The sequence below is a fragment of the Rhinopithecus roxellana genome, chromosome 8 (assembly GCF_007565055.1).
Source record: "Rhinopithecus roxellana isolate Shanxi Qingling chromosome 8, ASM756505v1, whole genome shotgun sequence".
In the NCBI taxonomy this organism is placed as follows: domain Eukaryota; kingdom Metazoa; phylum Chordata; class Mammalia; order Primates; family Cercopithecidae; genus Rhinopithecus; species Rhinopithecus roxellana.
In genome coordinates this window covers 5,487,487-5,506,502 of record NC_044556.1, presented here as the reverse complement: position 1 = coordinate 5,506,502, position 19,016 = coordinate 5,487,487, and the positions used below count along the sequence as shown (strand labels likewise).

Genomic DNA, 19,016 nt, shown 5'->3' with positions numbered 1-19,016 from the left:
AGAAGAAAAGCCTGGCCAACATGGTGAAACACTATCTCTACTAAAACTACAAAAATTAGCCGGGCGTGGTGGCAGGCGCCTGTAATCCCAGCTACTCGGAAGGCGAAGGCTGCAGTGAGCCGAGACCGTACCATTGCACTCCAGCCCAGGCAACAGAGTGAGACTACGTCGGAAAAAAAAAAAAAAAAACCCAAACTACACCAAGCTGGGGCTGATCTTATCTCGCAGAGGTCAGTCCGCTCTCCCCTCCGAGAGTGGAATACTGTGCTTAATAAACTTGCTGCTTTGCTATCTCTGTGTGACTCGTCCAAATCTTTGTTCTGGGCACCAAGAGCCTGGAACTGTGCGGCACCACGCGGTAACAGCAGTTATTGGGCAGCATATAGTCCAGGATCCAGCTTCGCCTATTGACTGGAGTCCACATCCCGGGGGAACGCGATGGCCAGAGGGCGAGGTGAGCAAAATGCTCAGGAGGCCCAGCCCTGAGTGAACCCAGGGGGTCAGAAGGGATGACTGCAGAACTCGCTCCCCCCTACCCCCTCTGTTGGGGTCCACCTGTTTCCTAAACAAATGAACATACAAGACAAACATGGCGGCTATGCCGAACGGCAAGCTCTGCTTTATTTTATACAACCGTTTGTGGAATTTTACCACGTCACAAGACACGAGCTGTTTTTCTGACCTTTCCCTGACTTTCTGATTTCTCAAGACGCTTAAACATTAACTAGTTCCCAGAGTCTGCTGTTTGCAGCTGATTCCTTTGTTCTTCCTGTTTGCAGAGAAGGAACGTCCTGCTTTGTTTGCAAGAGCAGGACTTATCGGGAACATCTCGTTTGCGAGCACCTAGTCCTCTACATCTCCCCCTTCTTTATTTACAGGTTTGAATTTCTTTTAAAACCATCATCACATGTTGGGCTCGCTGGGACCCAGTGTTTGACCTCTGACACCATCTCCAGCAGACTGTGAAAATGACAAAGGCAAGAACAACAATCAATACGTTACTAGAAACAGAAGTCAGTAAAGTTTTTACAGAGTTCATAGGGTTTCAAGACGTCAAGCTTTGTGCAATACCAGTCATTAAATCTGCTCCAGTTAACAATGGTAACTGATTGTGAAATGTTTCAGAAATATTTTGTGTTAATTCCTGTATTTCCAGGGAAAGATTGTTATGGCCAATTACAAGTTTCTTTATCTCAGTCCAGTTATGTATAGTGCTATTAAAAGGAACAGGAGTAATACAAAATTGGGTAGTATTTCTTTTTTTTTTTTTTTTTTTTTTTTTTGAGACGGAGTCTCGCTCTGTCACCCAGGCTGGAGTGCAGTGGCCGGATCTCAGCTCACTGCAAGCTCCGCCTCCCGGGTTTACGCCATTCTCCTGCCTCAGCCTCCCGAGTAGCTGGGACTACAGGCGCCCGCCACCTCGCCCGGCTAGTTTTTTGTATTTTTTAGTAGAGACGGGGTTTCACCGTGTTCGCCAGGATGGTCTCGATCTCCTGACCTCGTGATCCGCCCGTCTCGGCCTCCCAAAGTGCTGGGATTACAGGCTTGAGCCACCGCGCCTGGCCCAAAATTGGGTAGTATTTCAATCACATTTTAACAAAGCTCGAGTGTTCAACACTGTCAATTGATCACCTATCCAAGAAACTACTTGCTCCAAATTATCCACTCATTCAGTCAGATGCGCATCTATGTTTCGTTGTTGTTGCCACAACAAATGGGACTGTTCATGCCACTGTTGTACAAATTCTGCATTTTGGATACTCTGATGTAAAGCTAATCCAGCAACAGTGGCAGTGGAGGCAATTGCTACAAGTCCTAGCACGCCGTCACGACGATTCCAACCATTCTCCTACTGCGGTGGACAAGATCTTGCATTATTTTGTAAATTTGAGTAACCCCAGCAGATTCACTCCAAGCGCGTGTTAAGTTTACAGGTAGCCAGTTTTCTTTTCTGGCTCTCAAAATATATAAATCGGAGTGAGACTCATTTCAATTATTATTCCACCAAGTAGTATTTACACAACTTAAGAATGTACAATTGCCCGTATAGCTAACTACCCCTGTATTATTATCCCATTTAAAGATTCCTGCAAATAACAAATAAGGTTTCTTTACACATGCAACGACATATCTAGATCTATTTCGATGCAAAGATATATGGAAAGGATTAGCAATATTAGTAAGATTTAAGGACATGTTTCCCATGAAAGTGAACATTAGTTTACCAGCAGCTAGCAACTTCCAAGTATGACTTTGTATTTGTGAAGTATTAGCCAAATGTGGCATAGGGGGTGATAGACCACCATCATGCGAAATAATAGTTTCATTGCCATCTGCAGCAATGCTGTGATTACCTTTATGCCAACGTAGGTTGACATGACTAAATTTAGTTCGAAAATCTCCATGTACACTCCAATCTGTGACAAGGTAATTACGACTTTTTCCTTTTTTTTTTTTTTTGAGACGGAGTCTCGCTCTGTCGCCCAGGCTGGAGTGCAGTGGCCAGATCTCAGCTCACTGCAAGCTCCGCCTCCCAGGTTTATGCCATTCTCCTGCCTCAGCCTCCCGAGTAGCTGGGACTACAGGCGCCCGCCACCTCGCCCAGCTAGTTTTTTGTATTTTTTAGTAGAGACGGGGTTTCACTGTATTAGCCAGGATGGTCTTGATCTCCTGACCTTGTGATCCGCCCATCTCAGCCTCCCAAAGTGCTGGGATTACAGGCTTGAGCCACCACGCCCGGCCAACTTTTTCCTTTTACTTCTAATAATAATCGCGGCCTACTACCTCTACACCTAGTCCACTCTAATTGGGAAACACCTCCGTACACATCAGGGATAGGGCATAAAGATAATGTAGTGGGCAGAGTTTCATTTAGTAATGCAGTATGATTATACTTAAAACTTTGAGCAACAAAAATCATAGTAAAGGCAGCAATGTGACTATGGTTATAACGAACAGCCCAAGCCTCATGAGAAGGATGCAGACAATGTGAACTACTCCCAAGACATATAGGTAACCCTTCAACCCCAAATTGATATGAACTATTCACTGTGCCAGTGTCTAATTTAGGATCCTGGTTTAAAAACGGTGATGGCATCCAAACAGTATCATTAGTAAATACTGGGACCTCTTTGTTTCCCCATGCCACACCTTGATATAAGGGTGGAAAGGGAATATAAGCCCAGTATATAAATTCTCCAGCTGTTACCTGGCAATTCACTACAGCCAGCATAGCCAAAAATAAAGTCAGTGGCGTTTTTGGTTGTCCAGCTTGCTGAACAACCCCTTCAGCTTCCTGAGTGAGCTTTTTCAGCTGTCCCCATGTCGGAGGCTCTGCACGTTGAGTTCCGAAGGTGAATGTTCTCTGAGCGCTCATTAGGACCTGGAATTCCTTCAGGAACTCTTCGGATCGGCTCCTCTTCGCCATGGCACTGTTAAAACCGTCGAGATGGAAACCACTCGTCTCCGGCACCTGTACGCACAAGAGCATAGCCTCGGCCCCATTGTAAAACTTTTCCTTTTAAATATTGTCCTTGTAATGAAGGATAATACACCCACAGATTACTATTTTGTGGCTTTTCTAAAGGTTGTTGAAAATGTTTTACCACTGCTGATTGCCGTAATTGGCGCCAATGGTTGAGAAAATTTAAAGTAAATAGGGCTTTCAGAATTTGATGTTTGGGGGAATCTTGCCCATTTCCCCGTTTGTTTTGAAAGTTGTAATTTTAAAGTAGCATTGGCTCTTTCAATAATTGCTTGGCCTTGACTATTAAATGGAATACCAGTGGAATGATGTATATGGTATAGAGGAAGGCAGCCAATTTACGAGAGCAATAAGCAGGGGCATTATCAGTTTTTAATTCAGCAGGAACTCCCGTAACTGCAAAGCAAGTAAATGAGTAATAACAGAGTCAGCCTTTTCAGAGGGTAATGGTGTAGCCCATTGGAAATGTGACCATGTATTAATTGTATGATGAACATATTTTATTTTATTTTTTTTTGAGACAGAGTCTCGCTCTGTCACCCGGGCTGGAGTGCAGTGGCTGGATCTCAGCTCACTGCAAGCTCCGCCTCCCGGGTTTACACCATTCTCCTGCCTCAGCCTCTGGAGTAGCTGGGACTACAGGTGCCCGCCACCTCGCCCGGCTAGTTTTTTGTATTTTTTAGTAGAGACGGGGTTTCACCGTGTTAGCCAGGATGGTCTCGATCTCCTGACCTCGTGATCCGCCCGTCTCGGCCTCCCAAAGTGCCGGGATTACAGGCTTGAGCCACCGCGCCCGGCCTGATGAACATATTTTAAACGACCAAAGGAAGAAACATAAGTTACATCCATTTGCCAAATGTGGTTTTGTTGAGTGCCTCGGGAGTTGATACCTGGACTTAAAAAAGGTGCAGTAATAGGAGCACAAGATGGACACGCTCTGGCAATATAGCTTGGGCTTGATGGTGTGTTATAGAAAATCGCCGTTGTAATCCTAAACTGTTAGTATGATGTAATTGGTGCTCAGCCTGAGCCCGTTGGACACTGCCAATAAGTAAAGAATCAATCTGGCTATTGCCAAAAGTTAAAGGTCCTGGCAAAGCTGAATGGGAACGAATATGAGTGACAAAAAGGGGGGCAATGCGAGAAGTAAGAGTTGCAAATAATAGAGAAAATACTTTTTGTAAAGGAGTTTGAGGAAATGATGGTAAGGAAGTTTGAGAAATATATTTAGTTACATATACAGCATATTGGGAATCACTAACTATATTACAAGGTGTCTGAGGCCAGTCTTGTAGAACCCTAAGAATGGCAAAAAGTTCTCCCTGTTGTACTGATTCAAAAGGATAGTGAGAAATTTTTGAATTATCTGATGTCCAGTATCTAGCTTTTCCATTGCTAGAAGCATCAGTAAAAAAGGTGGGACCTTTAACTGGAGTATAAGAGAGAGGATTATATGGCAGTAGAGAATATTGTTGTAGGAAGGCAAATAATTTATTACTAGGATAGTGTTGAGAAAAAGAACCAGCATACTCAGCACAAGCCACTTGCCAACCTTCATGAGTTTCTAGTAGAGATTCAATGTATTGATTAATCAGGTAATAATTTTTATAGGATCAGTACCAAGCAACTGACAAGCTCGATGTCGTCCTTTAATAATTAATTTAGCCAACTTATCAATGTAGGGGTGTATTTTTTTAATGGCTTTATTAGCTAAAAACAGCCATTCCAGAATGTTATTATCTTGATGTAAAACGGCCGTTGGCGAATAAGGAGTATGAAAAAGACACAAAGAAACTGGAAGATTGGGCGCAATATAATCAAGATGAGCTTTACTAATTTTATTTTCTACAAATGACAACTCTTCTTCTGCTGCAGGGGATAATTGACGGGAACTATTTAAATCTGAGTCCCCTTCTAAGGTAGCAAATAAATGTCGCAATTTATAAGTAGGGATGCCTAAGATGGGGCGAAGCCAATTTATGTCCCCTAACAATTTTTGAAAATCATTAAGGGTCAAAAGTTGATCTCTTCGAATTTGAACCTTTTGAGGCCGAATATGCTTTTCTGCTAAAAGGTATCCTAGATATTGAATAGGAAATTGAGTCTGAATTTTTTTCAGGAGAAGTAGGTAAATTATATTGAGTTAATTGTTGTTGTAAAGCTTGAAAAACTTGACTCTGTAAGACTTCATCAGGAGTTGCCAATAAAATATCATCCATGTAATGGTAAATTAATACAGTGGGGAATTGGCATCTAACAGGATTTAAAGCTCTATGAACAAATTTTTGACATAGAGTAGGACTATTAAGCATACCTTGAGGGAGAACTTTCCATTGGTATCTTTGAGTAGGCTGTCCATTATTATATTCGGGAACAGTAAAGGCAAATTTTTCACAATGTTGGGGTTGTAACGGAATAGTAAAAAAACAATCTTTAAGGTCTATGACCATTAATTTCCAATTTTGTGGGATAAGGGCTGGATTGGGAAGACCAGGTTGTAAAGTCCCCATAGGTTGAATACAGGCATTTACAGCTCTAAGATCAGTTAATAAGTGCCATTTTCCACTTTTCTTTTCAATGACAAACACAGGGGAATTCCATGCGGAAGTACTTGGTTCTATATGCCCCTCGGCCAATTGTTCCTTAACTAAATCTTTCAAAGCCTCAAGTTTTTCTTTAGACAATGGCCACTGTTCCACCCAAACAGGAATTGTAGTTTTCCACTTTAATTGTAAAGCTTGAGGCTTGTGGACAGTGGCTACGAGTTTAAAGGATTGTAGCCCATCTTGAACATCATATTTCTGGCAGCTGGAGAAATATGAGGAATACTTAGAAAGGCACCAAATTGCTGTAAAAGATCACGGCTGCAAAGGTTAATAGTAATGGGAACAGTATAAAATAATACTTTTCCTTGTTGTCCTTCGGGTCCTACACAGCTCAGGGGCTCAGTACTTTGATAAACTACAGAAGCAGTGCCTAGGCCGGATAAAGTAACTGAGACTTGTTTCTTTTTCCAATGAGTAGGCCACTGAGCCAAACAGATCTGCTCCTGTGTCGACTAATCCTTCAAAAAGTATTCCATTAATTTGCAAAGAACATAGAGGTTTTTGATCAGAAACTAAGGTTTCCCAGAAAACAGTTTTCCCAGTACTACCGAAACCTCCTTGACGAGACACATCTCTAGATACAAAAGGAAAAAAAGGCAATAGAAGCAATTGTGCAATATGTTCCCCTGCTGCTAGGCGCATAAATTGTGAGACTTGGACCATAATAAGAATTTCATCGGTAAAATCAGGATCAATGATTCCCGGAACCACCATTAACCCTCGCATAGCACTGCTGCTTCGACCTAACAGAAGTCCTACGTGTCCCTTTGGCAAAGGACCACACACTCCAGTAGCTAACTTATATATTCCTCCATTAGGAGACAGAGTATAAAGCTAAGTAATAGCTAAGTCAGCAGCAGCGCTTTGCTTAGTTGCAGCATAAAGTTGAGAAACTGGGGTAAGGTGTGATACCCTTAAGGAGGACTCGAAGTCACTCCTTGATGTTGTAAGCCATTGCTCACTGGGTATTGTGGTAGGCCTGCATTGTAATTGTTGGGGCCCCAAGCCTGCGGGCCCCGACTCCTGTTTCCCAGGAGAGGTGACAATAAATTTCCACTCATCAGTTTTTGAACGGCACTCATTTGTCCAATGTCGACCTTTCCCAGTGTTTGCATACCTCAGAAAGTAACCTTTTTTCTTTTGAGGCGGAAAAGCCTAGTTTTTTCCGGCATTCCTTTTTAAAATGACCAGGTTTTCCACATTGATAACACACACCTTGTTTAGAACTGCCTTTTAAAGCCTTAGAAAGTGCCCCAGCAAACAACTGAGCATTATAAATGGCCCCTCCAACACCTGCACAAACCCGAACGTATTCATCTAAATCAGCTCCACGGGCCTTTAGAGGATGCAGCAATTTTTGACACTCAGGATTAGCATTCTCAAAAGCTAGCGTATCCAAAAGAATTTTAGAAGCAGGCCTGCACCTACAGTCTTCAATACAGCATCTTGAAGACGGGCTACAAAATCTGGATACGGCTCATTGGCTCCTTGTAGGATTTTTACGAAAGATAAAGTAGTTTAGCCTGCTATTTCAACTTTAGACCACGCTTTTAAGAACAAAGCTTTAATCTGAGTGAGGGCAATATCATCTAGGCCTGCCTGAGTATTAACAGTGGCATACTGTCCTGAACCTGTAAGCTGTTCTTCAGTAGGTCCTGGGGGATTTTGAGTAGCAGTTTTTCTAGCTTGTACTCTTGCTTCCTCCAACCACTAACTCTTTAATTGAAGCCATTGAGAACGGTCAAGAACAGCCTTTCCCAGCGTTTCCCAGTCAATAGGAATCATCATATGTTCTGAAGAGAAGGAATCGAGAATGCCGAGAACAAACGGTGACCGAGGCCCATAATTTGAAATTGCAGCTTTCATTTCTTTTAAAAATTTAAATTGTAGTGCTGTAAAAGTCACATTATGACCACCGTTTGGGAACTGAGCATTGGGGCCAAAAGCTGCTCGTGTTATCGGGAACAAATCTAATTCTTCAAAATTATCTTTTACCTTAAATTCCTTCTTTTCTCCCACAGGAGGAAAAGGCACAGAGAAAACTTGACCTGACACAGGCAGAGACTGGAGGCGGCAGTAAGGGGAAATCTTCCTCCAATGGAACAGAGGGAAAAGTAACAGGGAAGGCTTGTGGCGGAAGGATAGGAGAAACAGGGGCAGTGGCACCTTGTGATTTTAACAGTTGTTGTAACATATCTAAAATTCGCTGCATGTCAGAATTTCCTTCAGATGAAGGGGGCATCAGCTCTTCCTCCAACTCTTTATCCTCAGCAACCGGGGCATGAATATGTTCCTCTCCAAAATCATTTTTCTCTAAACCTTCAGATGCCTCACCTCCCGGGGCAGGAGCGCCACGCTCTGAGCCAGTTTCAAGTAGCTCTAATGCCCGAGTAATGGAACCACACAAAGTCCATAAAGTCAGAGGCATTGTTTGCCCTCGCTGATGAGCTGGATGCAGGACTTTAACTACTTGCAACCATGCTTTTCGATTTAGCTGCACTTCAGTTTGATATTGAAACCAATAGTAATGTTGTTCAACATGGGCAAACAATCGCTTCAAAGTCTTTTCTTTTACTTCTACTCCTATGGACATCAACAGTTCCTGAAGCAACCGCAAATATTCCGAGGCCAGAGAGGTGGAATTCCCCATAATTTTCCCGTGGGTCCCCCTCCTTTATTTACTTACCCGGGGTGTGCCCCCTCCGGTTCCTTGCTCTCTTGGAGCCACAAACCCTGCTCGCTGCGCCAGATGTTGGGGTCCGCGTGTTTCCTAAACAAAGGAATGAACACACATGACAACACAAGACAAAACAAACATGGCGGCCGCGCCCAACAGCACGCTCTGCTTTATTTTATGTAACCGTTTGTGGAATTTTACCACGTCACAAGACACGAGTTGTTTTTCTGACACGAGTTGTTTTTCTGACCTTTCCCTGACTTTCTGATTTCTCAAAATGCTTAAACATTAACCAGTTCCCATCATCTGCTGTTAGCCGCTGACTCCTTTGTTCTTCCTGTTCACAGAGAAGGAAAGTCCTGCTTTGTTTACAAGAGCAGGACTTATCGGGAACACCTCGTTTGCGAGCAGGTAGTCCTCTACACCCTCCGCCCTCGCTCCTAGTAGCGGCAGAAAGATGCTTCGGGCCCCCACCCCCGGACCCTCTGGTGCCCCACCATGTGACCGAGTCTCCCGGCAACCACTTCAAACGAGTTGGGGCCGGCGCCGGACCTCTGGCTCTCTCTCCACGCCCTTTCGCCCCACACCCGCTGAGACACCCCTCTCTACCCTGCGCGCCTACCGCAGGCGTCCCCCTGCCAAGCCTTGGGACACGGAAACCGGTACTTCTGAACCGCAAATACCCAACAGACCGCAGACCCGGAAGAACCTGAGCCAGTGTTGACCACGCCGTCTGGCTAGGGGCGGGACTTCCGGCCCTGCATTTTTACTTCCGCTTCCGGTTCCCAGCGTCAACAGCGGCCAGAGGTCTGCGCTGGCGCAAGCAGCTAGTGGCGTCCGCTGGTTCCAGGCGATTCGAGGTGAGGGGGTCAAGCGGAGAGGCTCAGAGTTGGGGAAAGCTGTCGCGACCCAGCCACCCAGGGTCTGGGGTCAGTGGGAGGTGAGGCCAGGGAGTTTTGTGTCAGGGCATTCAGGCGTCGAGAAGGGGCGGAGGCGCGGCTGCCTGGGGTTCGCGGCCCTGGGACAGGGGACTTGGCCTGGGAGTATTCGAGTCCGGGGGGTTGGGGGCAGAACGGAAGGCTCAGTGACCGGGAATTTTAGGGCCTGGGACTGGGAGACTTGTAGGCTGGGGCTTCTGGGTCTGGGAGACGCCTGAAGCTCTGATTTTGCTACCTTCCACCCCACTGCTCTGTGTAGCTCCAGCTAGGATGATCGAGGTTGTTTGCAACGACCGTCTGGGGAAGAAGGTCCGCGTTAAATGCAAGTATCCACAGGCAGCCGAGAGGCAGTGGTACCCGCAGGGATGCTTGGCTTGAGGCAGGCAACTCAATCTGTTGTCGGATGGTTTTCGTTAAACCCGGGAGAGGGGGCGGATGGGGTCTTGGCAGATGGTATTCAGCCCTGGAATGCCCTCGTCCTCGTTCTACCGCTCCCATTTGCCTTAACTCCTCTGCGCCCAGCACGGATGATACCATCGGGGACCTTAAGAAGCTGATTGCAGCCCAAACTGGCACCCGTTGGAACAAGATTGTCCTGAAGAAGTGGTGAGTGCAGTGGTAGAGCCACTGGGTGGACTGGACTAGGCCGGAAGGTTTTGGTTTGGGGGAACGCTACAGGCAGCCCTTTGCTTAGGCTCAGCTACCTCATTCGGCCTCCAGGCTGAAGAGCCTACTTAGCCTTATCTCTAAAATGTCTCTTTTCCTTAGGTACACGATTTTTAAGGACCACGTGTCTCTGGGGGACTGTATCCTTTGTGTGACTTCTTGAGGAAGCATCTACATACCCAGCCTCGGTTATCTTTGTTCAAAACTAAAGTCTGCATGAGATAATGTATATTAAGTGTTTAACTTAGTACGTGGCACATGGTGAGCCCTTAGAAAATGGGAGCTAGGCTGGGCGCGGTGGCTCACGCCTGTAATCCCAGCACTTTGGGAGGCCGAGGTAGGCGGATCACAAGGTGAGGAGATCGAGACCATCCTGGCTAACACGGTGAAACCCCGTCTCTACTAAAAAATACAAAAAAATTAGCTGGGCATAGTGGCGGGCGCCTGTAGTCCCAGCTGCTCGGGAGGCTGAGGCAGGAGAATGGCATGAACCTGAGAGGCGGAGCTTGCAGTGAACCGACATCGTGCCACTGCACTCCATCCTAGGCAACAGAGCGAAGACTGTCTCAAAAAAAAAAAAAAAGAGGAAGAAGAAAATGGGAGCTATGTAATTATTTGGTTGGAGAAGAGGATAGTTGGTGAAAGTTTGACTTCAAGTTCAAAATATTTATTACTGACCTCCACCTGGGTGCTGAACAGTAGGTCAGGGTGGGGTGAGACTCAGGTATATCTATTGTGCAGAAAGAACAGAAACTTTTTGAATTTTTATTTTATTTTTTTTTGAGACAGTCTCGCTCTATCGCCCAGGCTGGAGTGCAGTGGCACGATCTTGGTCCACTGCAACCTCCACCTCCCGGGTTCAAGCAGTTCTGCCTCAGCCTCCCAAGTAGCTGGGATTACAGGCATGTGCCACCACTCCTTGCTAGTTTTTGTATTTTTAGTAGAGATGGGGTTCTGCCACATTTGCCAGGCTAGTCTCGAACTCCTGGCCTCAAGTGATCCTCCCACCTCGGCCTCCCAAAGTGCTGGGATTATAGTCATGAGCCACTGCACTTGGCCTAGAAGGAACAAACTTTTTTTTTTTTCAGGTAGAGTTTTGCTGTTGTTGCCCAGGCTGGAGTACAGTGGCACAATATTGGCTCACTGCAGCCTCTACCTCCTGGGTTTAAGTGATTCTCCTGTCTCAGCCTTCCAAGTAGCTGGGATTACAGGTGCCTGCCACCATGCCCAGCTAACTTTTTTGTATTTTTAGTAGAGATGGGTTTTCACTGTGTTTAAACATCACTGTGTTGGCCAGGCTGGTCTCAAACTCCTGACATCAAGTGATCCACCTGCTTCAGCTTCCCAAAGTGCTGGGATTACAGGTGTGAGCCACTGCACCCAGCCAGAAATTTTTTGGTAAAGTTTCAGTTCTCTCCAAATAAAAATGGCCTGGTCCAAAATGGGCTTCCTTAGCCCTGAGCTGAGACCTCAGGCCACCCTGACCCAGCTATGAATGGATGAGAGGGGTGGGGATGGAAGCCAGAGTCAGGATTCCTTAACACCTCTCCTTCAGATGAAATCCACGATGGGATGAACCTGGAGCTTTATTACCAATAGATGAGAATCCTCATCTTCCTGCTGCCCCGCTCTCTTCTCCCATCCTCATCCCCCACACTAGGATAGATGCTTGTTTGTAAAAACTCACCTTAATAAAGACTTAGATGTTGCTTTGTTGCTGTCTCTTTGCATGAGAGCTGTCTAGTGATGGATGGATTGGTCGCTGTTTGGTCATCACTGCACCATCAGTATGTACCTGCTGAAATAAGAGCTCCAGATCAACTGGATCCATGAGGGCAGAGCAGACCAGCAGGCTGGGAGTCTGTGTAGGAGCCCAGAGAGAGCTCTGGGGTTTGCTGTGGGTGTCTGAAGGTCAAGAGACGCTGGGATTATTGTCACCCTAATAGACCAAAGAGCCTCCAGGTAATGACAGTAGATGTAATTGTTAGGAATTAAGATTCTGAAATCACAGACCTGAGGAGGTATAGATGAGTTTAAAGCATGTTTAAACATCCACAGTTCCTGGCACCATTTTTTTTTTTAAGACAGGGTCTTGCTCTGTCACCCAGGCTGGAATGCAATGGTGCGATCATAGCCCACTGCAGCCCTGAAGTGGACTCACACAGTCCTCCTGCATCAGCCTCCCAAGTAGCTGGGCGGTGTGTATCACCATGCCTGCTAAAATTTTTTTTTTTTTTTTTTTTTTTTTTTTTTTTTTTTTTTTTTTTGAGGCGGAGTCTCGCTCTGTCGCCCGGACTGGAGTGCAGTGGCCAGATCTCAGCTCACTGCAAGCTCCGCCTCCCGGGTTTATGCCATTCTCCTGCCTCAGCCTCCCGAGTAGCTGGGACTACAGGCGCCCGCCACCTCGCCTGGCTAGTTTTTGTATTTTCAGTAGAGACGGGGTTTCACCGTGTTAGCCAGGATGGTCTCGATCTCCTGACCTCGTGATCCGCCCGTCTCGGCCTCCCAAAGTGCTGGGATTACAGGCTTGAGCCACCGCGCCCGGCCAATTTTTTTATTTTTATTTTTTTGAGACAGAGTCTCGCTCTGTCGCCCAGGCTGGAGTGCAGTGCAACCTCTGCCTCCTGGGTTCAAGCAATTCTCCTGCCTTACCTGAGTGCTGGGATTACATACCATGTCTGGCATTTTAAAATTTTTTGTAGAGACAGGGTATCCCTATGTTGCCCAGGATGGTCTTGAACTCCTGACCTCAGACGATCGTCCAGCCTTGGCCTCCCAAAGTACTGAGATTATAGGCGTGAGCCATCATGCTTGGCCCTTGCACGTCTTTTCAAGACAAAAATGAGATAGTAGACAGTGTGGCACTATAAATGTGGCTACATGAGCCCAGCCTCAAGAGTCAGACCAACTAGATTTGAATTTTTTTTTTTTTTTTTTGAGACGCAGTCAGCCCAGGCTGGAGTGCAGTGGCGTGATTTCGGCTCACTGCAACCTCCGCCTCCCGGGTTCACGCCATTCTCCTGCCTCAGCCTCTGGGTAGCTGGGACTACAGGCGCCCACCACCACGCCCGGCTAATTTTTTGTATTTTTTTCATAGAGATGGGGTTTCACCGAGTTAGCCAGGATGGTCTCGATCTCCTGACCTCGTGATCCGCCCGCCTCGGCCTCCCAAAGTGCTGGGATTACAGGCGTGAGCCACCGCGCCCGGCTTAGATTTGAATTTTGATTGATCCTTAGCATGTGATTCTTTTGCCTCAGCCTCCTGGGTAGCTGGAAATTACAGGTGCATGCCACCACGCCTAGCTAATTTTTTTGGTAGAGTTGGGGTTTCACCATGTTAGTCATGGTGGTCTCGATCTCCTGACCTCGTGATCTGTTCACCTCAGCCTCCCACAGTGCTGGGATTACAGGCGTGAGCCACTGCGCCCAGCCCTGAATTTCTTATTTCTTATACCACTCCTCCCACCAGTGGTGAGCATTAATACATTTAAGTGACTCTAGAAACTTTCTGAAATGACCTAGAGTTTTCATCATACAGGGATAATTACATGTTCTGTAATATTTATATGCCATTCCACAGTTTGCTTTTCTATGCTTTTTTTTTTAATTATTGTTTTTGATTATTATTTTATGAGATGGAGTTTTGCTCTTTTTGCCCAGGCTAGGGTGCGATGGTGCAATCTCGGCTCACTACAACCTCTGCCTGCCAGGTTCAAGCGATTCTCCTGCCTCAGCCTCCCAAGTACCTAGGACTACAGGCAGGAGCCACCACACCTGGTTAATTTTTTGTATTTCCAGCAGAGACGGGGTTTCACCATGTTGACCAGGCTGGTCTCAAACGCCTGAGCTCAAGTAATCCGCCCACCTCAGCCTCCCAAGGTGCTGGGATTACAGGTGTGAGCCCTTAGGCCAGCCATGATTTAGCAATTTTGAAACTACTTTTGTGGGTATGGGCACATGGGCCCATGTAATACACAAACAGGATTGAACAAATAAGAGAGCTGGGTGTCTCACTGTGGAGAAGGAAGTTACAAATAAAACAGGAGATGGGAGTGCTTAAAATGAACCTTGTAGGATTGGATTTGGAGGCATCAGTCTGAATTCAAGGTTTTTGTTTAATAGATATATTGATACCTATAGATGTGTGTATACATATATATATTTCCTTGCTCTGTCCGCTTCGAGGGACCAGAAACAGTGACACTCCAGTAGCAGTGAGCACCCATCCTGGAACATAAAGAGAACACTAGTGGGATAACAGGGCCGGGGGTGGAATTTGTGGTTTAGTTAATAGTATTATATTGATATTGGTCTCTTAGTGTTGATAATTATATTATGGCAGGGTTTCTGAGCTTTGGCATTGTTGACCTTTTTGGGTTGGATTTTTTTTTTTTTTGGAGACAGAGTCTCGCTGTGTCGCCCAGGCTGGAGTGCAGTGGCACGATCTTGGCTCACTGAAACCTCCACTCCCTGGGTTCAAGCAGTTCTCCGCCTCAGCCTCCCAAGTAGCTGGGATTACAGGTGCCTGCCACCACGCCTAGCTAAGTTTTGTATTTTTAGTAGAGATGGGTTTTCACCATCTTGGCCAGGCTGGACTTGAACTCCTGACCTCGTGATCCACCCACCTTGGCCTCCCAAAGTGCTGGGATTATAGGCGTGAGCCACCGCGCCCGGCCTTTTTTTTTTTTTTTAGAGACAGTCTCACTCTGTCACCCAGGCTGGAGTGCAGTGGGAAGCTTATGGCTAATTGCAGCCTCTTAACTCCTAGACTCAAGATCCTCCCACCTCAGCCTTCCAAGTAGCTGGGATTACAGGCACGTGTCACCACACCCAGTGAATTATTTTTGTAGAGATGGGGTCTTGTCATGTTGCCCAGGCTTGTCCTAGACTCTGGATTCAAGCAATCCTCCTGCCTTGGCCTTCCAAAGCCCTGGATTACAGGTGTGAGCCACCACGCCCAGCCCTTGGGTTGGATAATTCCTTTGGTTGGGGCTGTGCCTTGCAGGATGTTAGCAGCATCCTTGGCATATAATACTAAATGCCAGTAGCCAGTAGCATCTCCTGCTCCAAAATGTCTGAAGATGTTGTAATAACCAAAAATGTATCAAGATGTTGCCAAATGTCCCTTGGGAAACAAAGTCCCTACTGGTTGAGAATTTTGTTCTATTATTTATTTAAGACTCTAATATTAGGGAAGGCTGGGTGAAGGGTACATGAAAGCCCCACTGTTTTTCTAACTGCCCATGTCTAAAATTATTATTATTATTATTATTTTTTTTTTTTTTGAGACGGAGTCTTGCTCTGTCGCCGGGCTGGAGTGCAGTGGCCGGATCTCAGCTCACTGCAAGCTCCGCCTCCTGGGTTTACGCCATTCTCCTGCCTCAGCCTCCGAAGTAGCTGGGACTACAGGTGCCCGCCACCTCGCCCGGCTAGTTTTTTGTATTTTTAGTAGAGACGGGGTTTCACCATGTTAGCCAGGATGGTCTCCATCTCCTGACCTCGTGATCCACCCGTCTCGGCCTCCCAAAGTGCTGGGATTACAGGCTTGAGCCACCGCGCCCGGCCTAAAATTATTTTTTTAAAAAAGTATCTTTTTGCCCAGGCGCAGTGGCCAAAATCCCAGCACTTTGGGAGGCCGAGGTGGGTGGATCACCTGAGGTCAGGAGTTCGAGACCAGGCTGACCAACATGGAGAAACCCCATCTCCACTAAAAATACGAAATTAGCCGGGCATGGTGGCGCATGCCAGTAATCCTAGCTACTCAGGAGGCTGAGGCAGGAGAATTGCATGAACGAGGGAGGTGGAGGTTGCAGTGAGTTGAGATCGTGCCACTGCACTCCAGCCTGGGCAACGAGCAAAACTCTGTCTCAAAAAAAAGTATATTTTTATTATGCTAATACATGCTTGTAAAAAACTCAAAATGTTCTATTAAAACTTATACTTTTTTTTTTTTTTTTGAGATGGAATCTCGCTCTGTCACCCAGGCTGGAGTGCAGTGGCGCAATCTTGGCTCACTGCAAGCTCCGCCTCCTGGGATTACAGGCTCCCTCCACCATGATCAGCTAGTTTTTGTATTTTTGGTAGAGACAGGGTTTTACCATGTTGGCCAGGCTGGTCTTGAACTCCTGACCTCAGGTGATCCTCCTGCCTTGGCCTCCCTAAGTGCTGGGATTACAGGTGTGAGCCACCACACCCAGCCTAAAACTTAAATTCTTAATTTCTTCCTTCACCTGCATCTCCAGTGATAGTCATTAACATATTGGAAAGAATCCAGAAGTTTTTAGTGATATAAATCTATAGTTTTTACACAATTATGATAATTACGTATTACTTATTTTTATTTAATTAATTAATTATTTATTTATTTATTTATTTATTTATTTATTTAATTTTTGAGATACAGTCTCGCTCTGTCGCCCAGGCTGGAGCGCAATGGCATGATCTCGGCTCACTGCAGCCTCCGTCTCCCAGGTTAAAGCGCTTCTGCCTCAGCCTCCCAAGCAGCTGATGGGACTACAGGCACGTGCCACCGCACCGGGCTAATTTTTTGTATTTTTAGTAGAGACAGGGTTTCACCATGTTAGCCAGGATGGTCTCGGTTTCCTGACCTTGTGATCTGCCTGCCTCGGCCTCCCAAAGTGCTGGGATTACAGGTGTGAGCCACTGTGCCTGGCCTATTATTTATTTTTTAACACATAATTGATAATTATATATAATTTAATACTCATACTGTTCAGCTGCTTGCTTTCTATGCTTTATATCTTTGATGCCTTTCCATAAGTGATCTCTTCATAAATTCCCTTTGTTTTGGATGTGTTGTTCTTTCATACATACTATAATTGCTGTACCATATTATGACTTGCTTTTCCACCCGGCAGACAGTACCAGTTAACACTACATATCCTAGGTATGGGCCAGGCACTGTTTTTTGTTTTTGGAGGTGGGTTTTTTTTTTTTTTTTTTCTACATGGGGTCTTGCTCTGTCAACCAGACTGGAGTGCAGAGGCATAATCACAGCCTCACTGCACCCTTGACCTCTGGGGCTCAAGCTGTCCTCCCACTTGAGCCTCCTGAGTAGCTGAGATTACAGGTGCGCCACCACATTTGCTTTTTTTTTTTTTTTGAGACGGAGTCTCGCTCTGTCGTCCCCAGTGGCGCAATCTTGGCTCACTGCAAGCTCCGCTTCCCAGGTTCACGCCATTCTCCCGCCTTAGCCTCCGGAGTAGCTGGGACTACAGGCGACTGCCACCACGCCCGGCTAATTTCTTTTTTTTTGTATTTTTCGTAGAGACAGGGTTTCACCGTGTTAGCCAGGATGGTCTCGAGCTCCTGACTTCGTGATCTGCCTACTTCGGCCTCCCAAAGTGCTGGGATTACAGGCTTGAGCCACCGTGCCCGGCCTTTTTTTTTTTTTTTTTTTTTTTGAGATGAAATCTCGCTCTGTCGCCCAGGTTGGAGTGCAGTGGCACAATCACGGCTCACTGCAACCTCCGCCTCCCAGGTTCAAGTAATTCTTCTGTCTCAGCCTCCCGAGTAGCTGGGATTAAAGGTGCCCACTACCACGCCTGGCTAATTTTTGTATTTTTAGTAGAGACCGGGTTTCACCATGTTACCAGGCTGATCTTGAATTCCTGACTTCAGGTTATCTGCCTGCCTCGGCCTCCCAAAGTGCTGGGATTACGGGTGTGAGCCACCAAGCCTGGCTTGAGTGCTTTATGTGGATTTATTTATTTAATCTTCACATCAAACAGAAGGATGTATTATGGCTTATCCCCACTTTGCAGATTGGGAAACCAAAGTACAGAGTAACATTAAGTAATCAGTTCAAGGTCACATAGCAAGTGGCAGTGCCAGGCTTTAAACCCAAGTCTGGCTCTAGACTTCTCTTAGCCTTCTACTGCATCCTGCGTCTAATTTGTTGTGGGCAGTTTTCCCTATGAGTTCACTTCACTCAGCCTCATTCTTTTTAGCGGTCACATAGGGTTCTATGCTAGGTGAACTGTAGTTGAACCGTTTGCTGTCAGTGTCTTCAACTCCCATATCTACCCAGAGTTCCCCAACCCTGGGTCCCAAATATCTCCTCTGTGTTCCACGGGCTCTGCAGACTCTATTTTAAGTTGGCTAAAACTGAGCTCATCTCCTCCCACCTGCACCTCCTCCATGTTCTTATATGAATGTCAATGTCGGCACCCACTGGTCACCCAGGATAGAGGAAGGAGCCAGACTGCGAAGTAATAAGGGAAGTAAGCAGGTTCCAAAAGACGTGGAAGGCGTTTGGGTCCAGAGCCTAGGGAAAAGTTTGGCTCTGCAAAAAATAAAAGAGGCTGGGTTAGCTTTGGACATCTGGGGAAACAGGTGGGATGAGGGAGGATGGAGGAGCCAAATTTAAGCATCGGGCACTTAGGTGCTCATCTCCAAGGCAACTGCATTGCTATGGCAACAACAGAGGCAGCCCCGCCACGCCCAAGTACCTCCTCGACCGCCGTTACCTCCGCACCAGCCAGACGCTTCCGCATGGGAGGGCTGGGGGTTTGCGGACCTTCGGGAACGGCTCAGGAAGGCAGCAGTTGCTGCTGCATTAGCCAATCCATAAGCTCTGTCCCGCCTGGGTGGGCTCTGCGGCGAGGCGCGCCAAGAAGGGGTCG

At 46.4% G+C, this 19,016-nt stretch overlaps 2 protein-coding genes across 4 annotated transcripts; one reads left to right on the top strand and one right to left on the bottom strand.

Annotated features, from left to right (window-relative positions):
- Positions 1-590: 590 nt before the first annotated feature.
- On the bottom strand, positions 591-9,542 carry LOC115899162 (endogenous retrovirus group K member 8 Rec protein-like). Its single transcript, XM_030936296.1, has 4 exons — positions 9,390-9,542; positions 8,777-8,860; positions 3,209-3,431; positions 591-960 (listed from the first exon to the last, which is right to left on the bottom strand). The coding sequence occupies exons 3-4, from the start codon at positions 3,425-3,427 to the stop codon at positions 904-906; spliced, it is 276 nt and encodes a 91-aa protein (XP_030792156.1). The 5' UTR covers positions 3,428-3,431; positions 8,777-8,860; positions 9,390-9,542; the 3' UTR covers positions 591-903.
- Positions 9,521-12,084, top strand: UBL5 (ubiquitin like 5). 3 transcript variants are annotated; one of them, XM_030936293.1, is made up of 5 exons: positions 9,521-9,627; positions 9,965-10,031; positions 10,228-10,311; positions 10,474-10,511; positions 11,927-12,084. In XM_030936293.1, the coding sequence occupies exons 2-5, from the start codon at positions 9,976-9,978 to the stop codon at positions 11,968-11,970; spliced, it is 222 nt and encodes a 73-aa protein (XP_030792153.1). In that variant the 5' UTR covers positions 9,521-9,627; positions 9,965-9,975; the 3' UTR covers positions 11,971-12,084. The 3 variants fall into 3 exon arrangements, with proteins under 3 accessions (XP_030792153.1, XP_030792155.1, XP_030792152.1); XM_030936295.1 differs by having other exon boundaries at positions 9,541-9,707; XM_030936292.1 differs by having other exon boundaries at positions 9,561-9,627; positions 9,965-10,311.
- Positions 12,085-19,016: the final 6,932 nt, after the last annotated feature.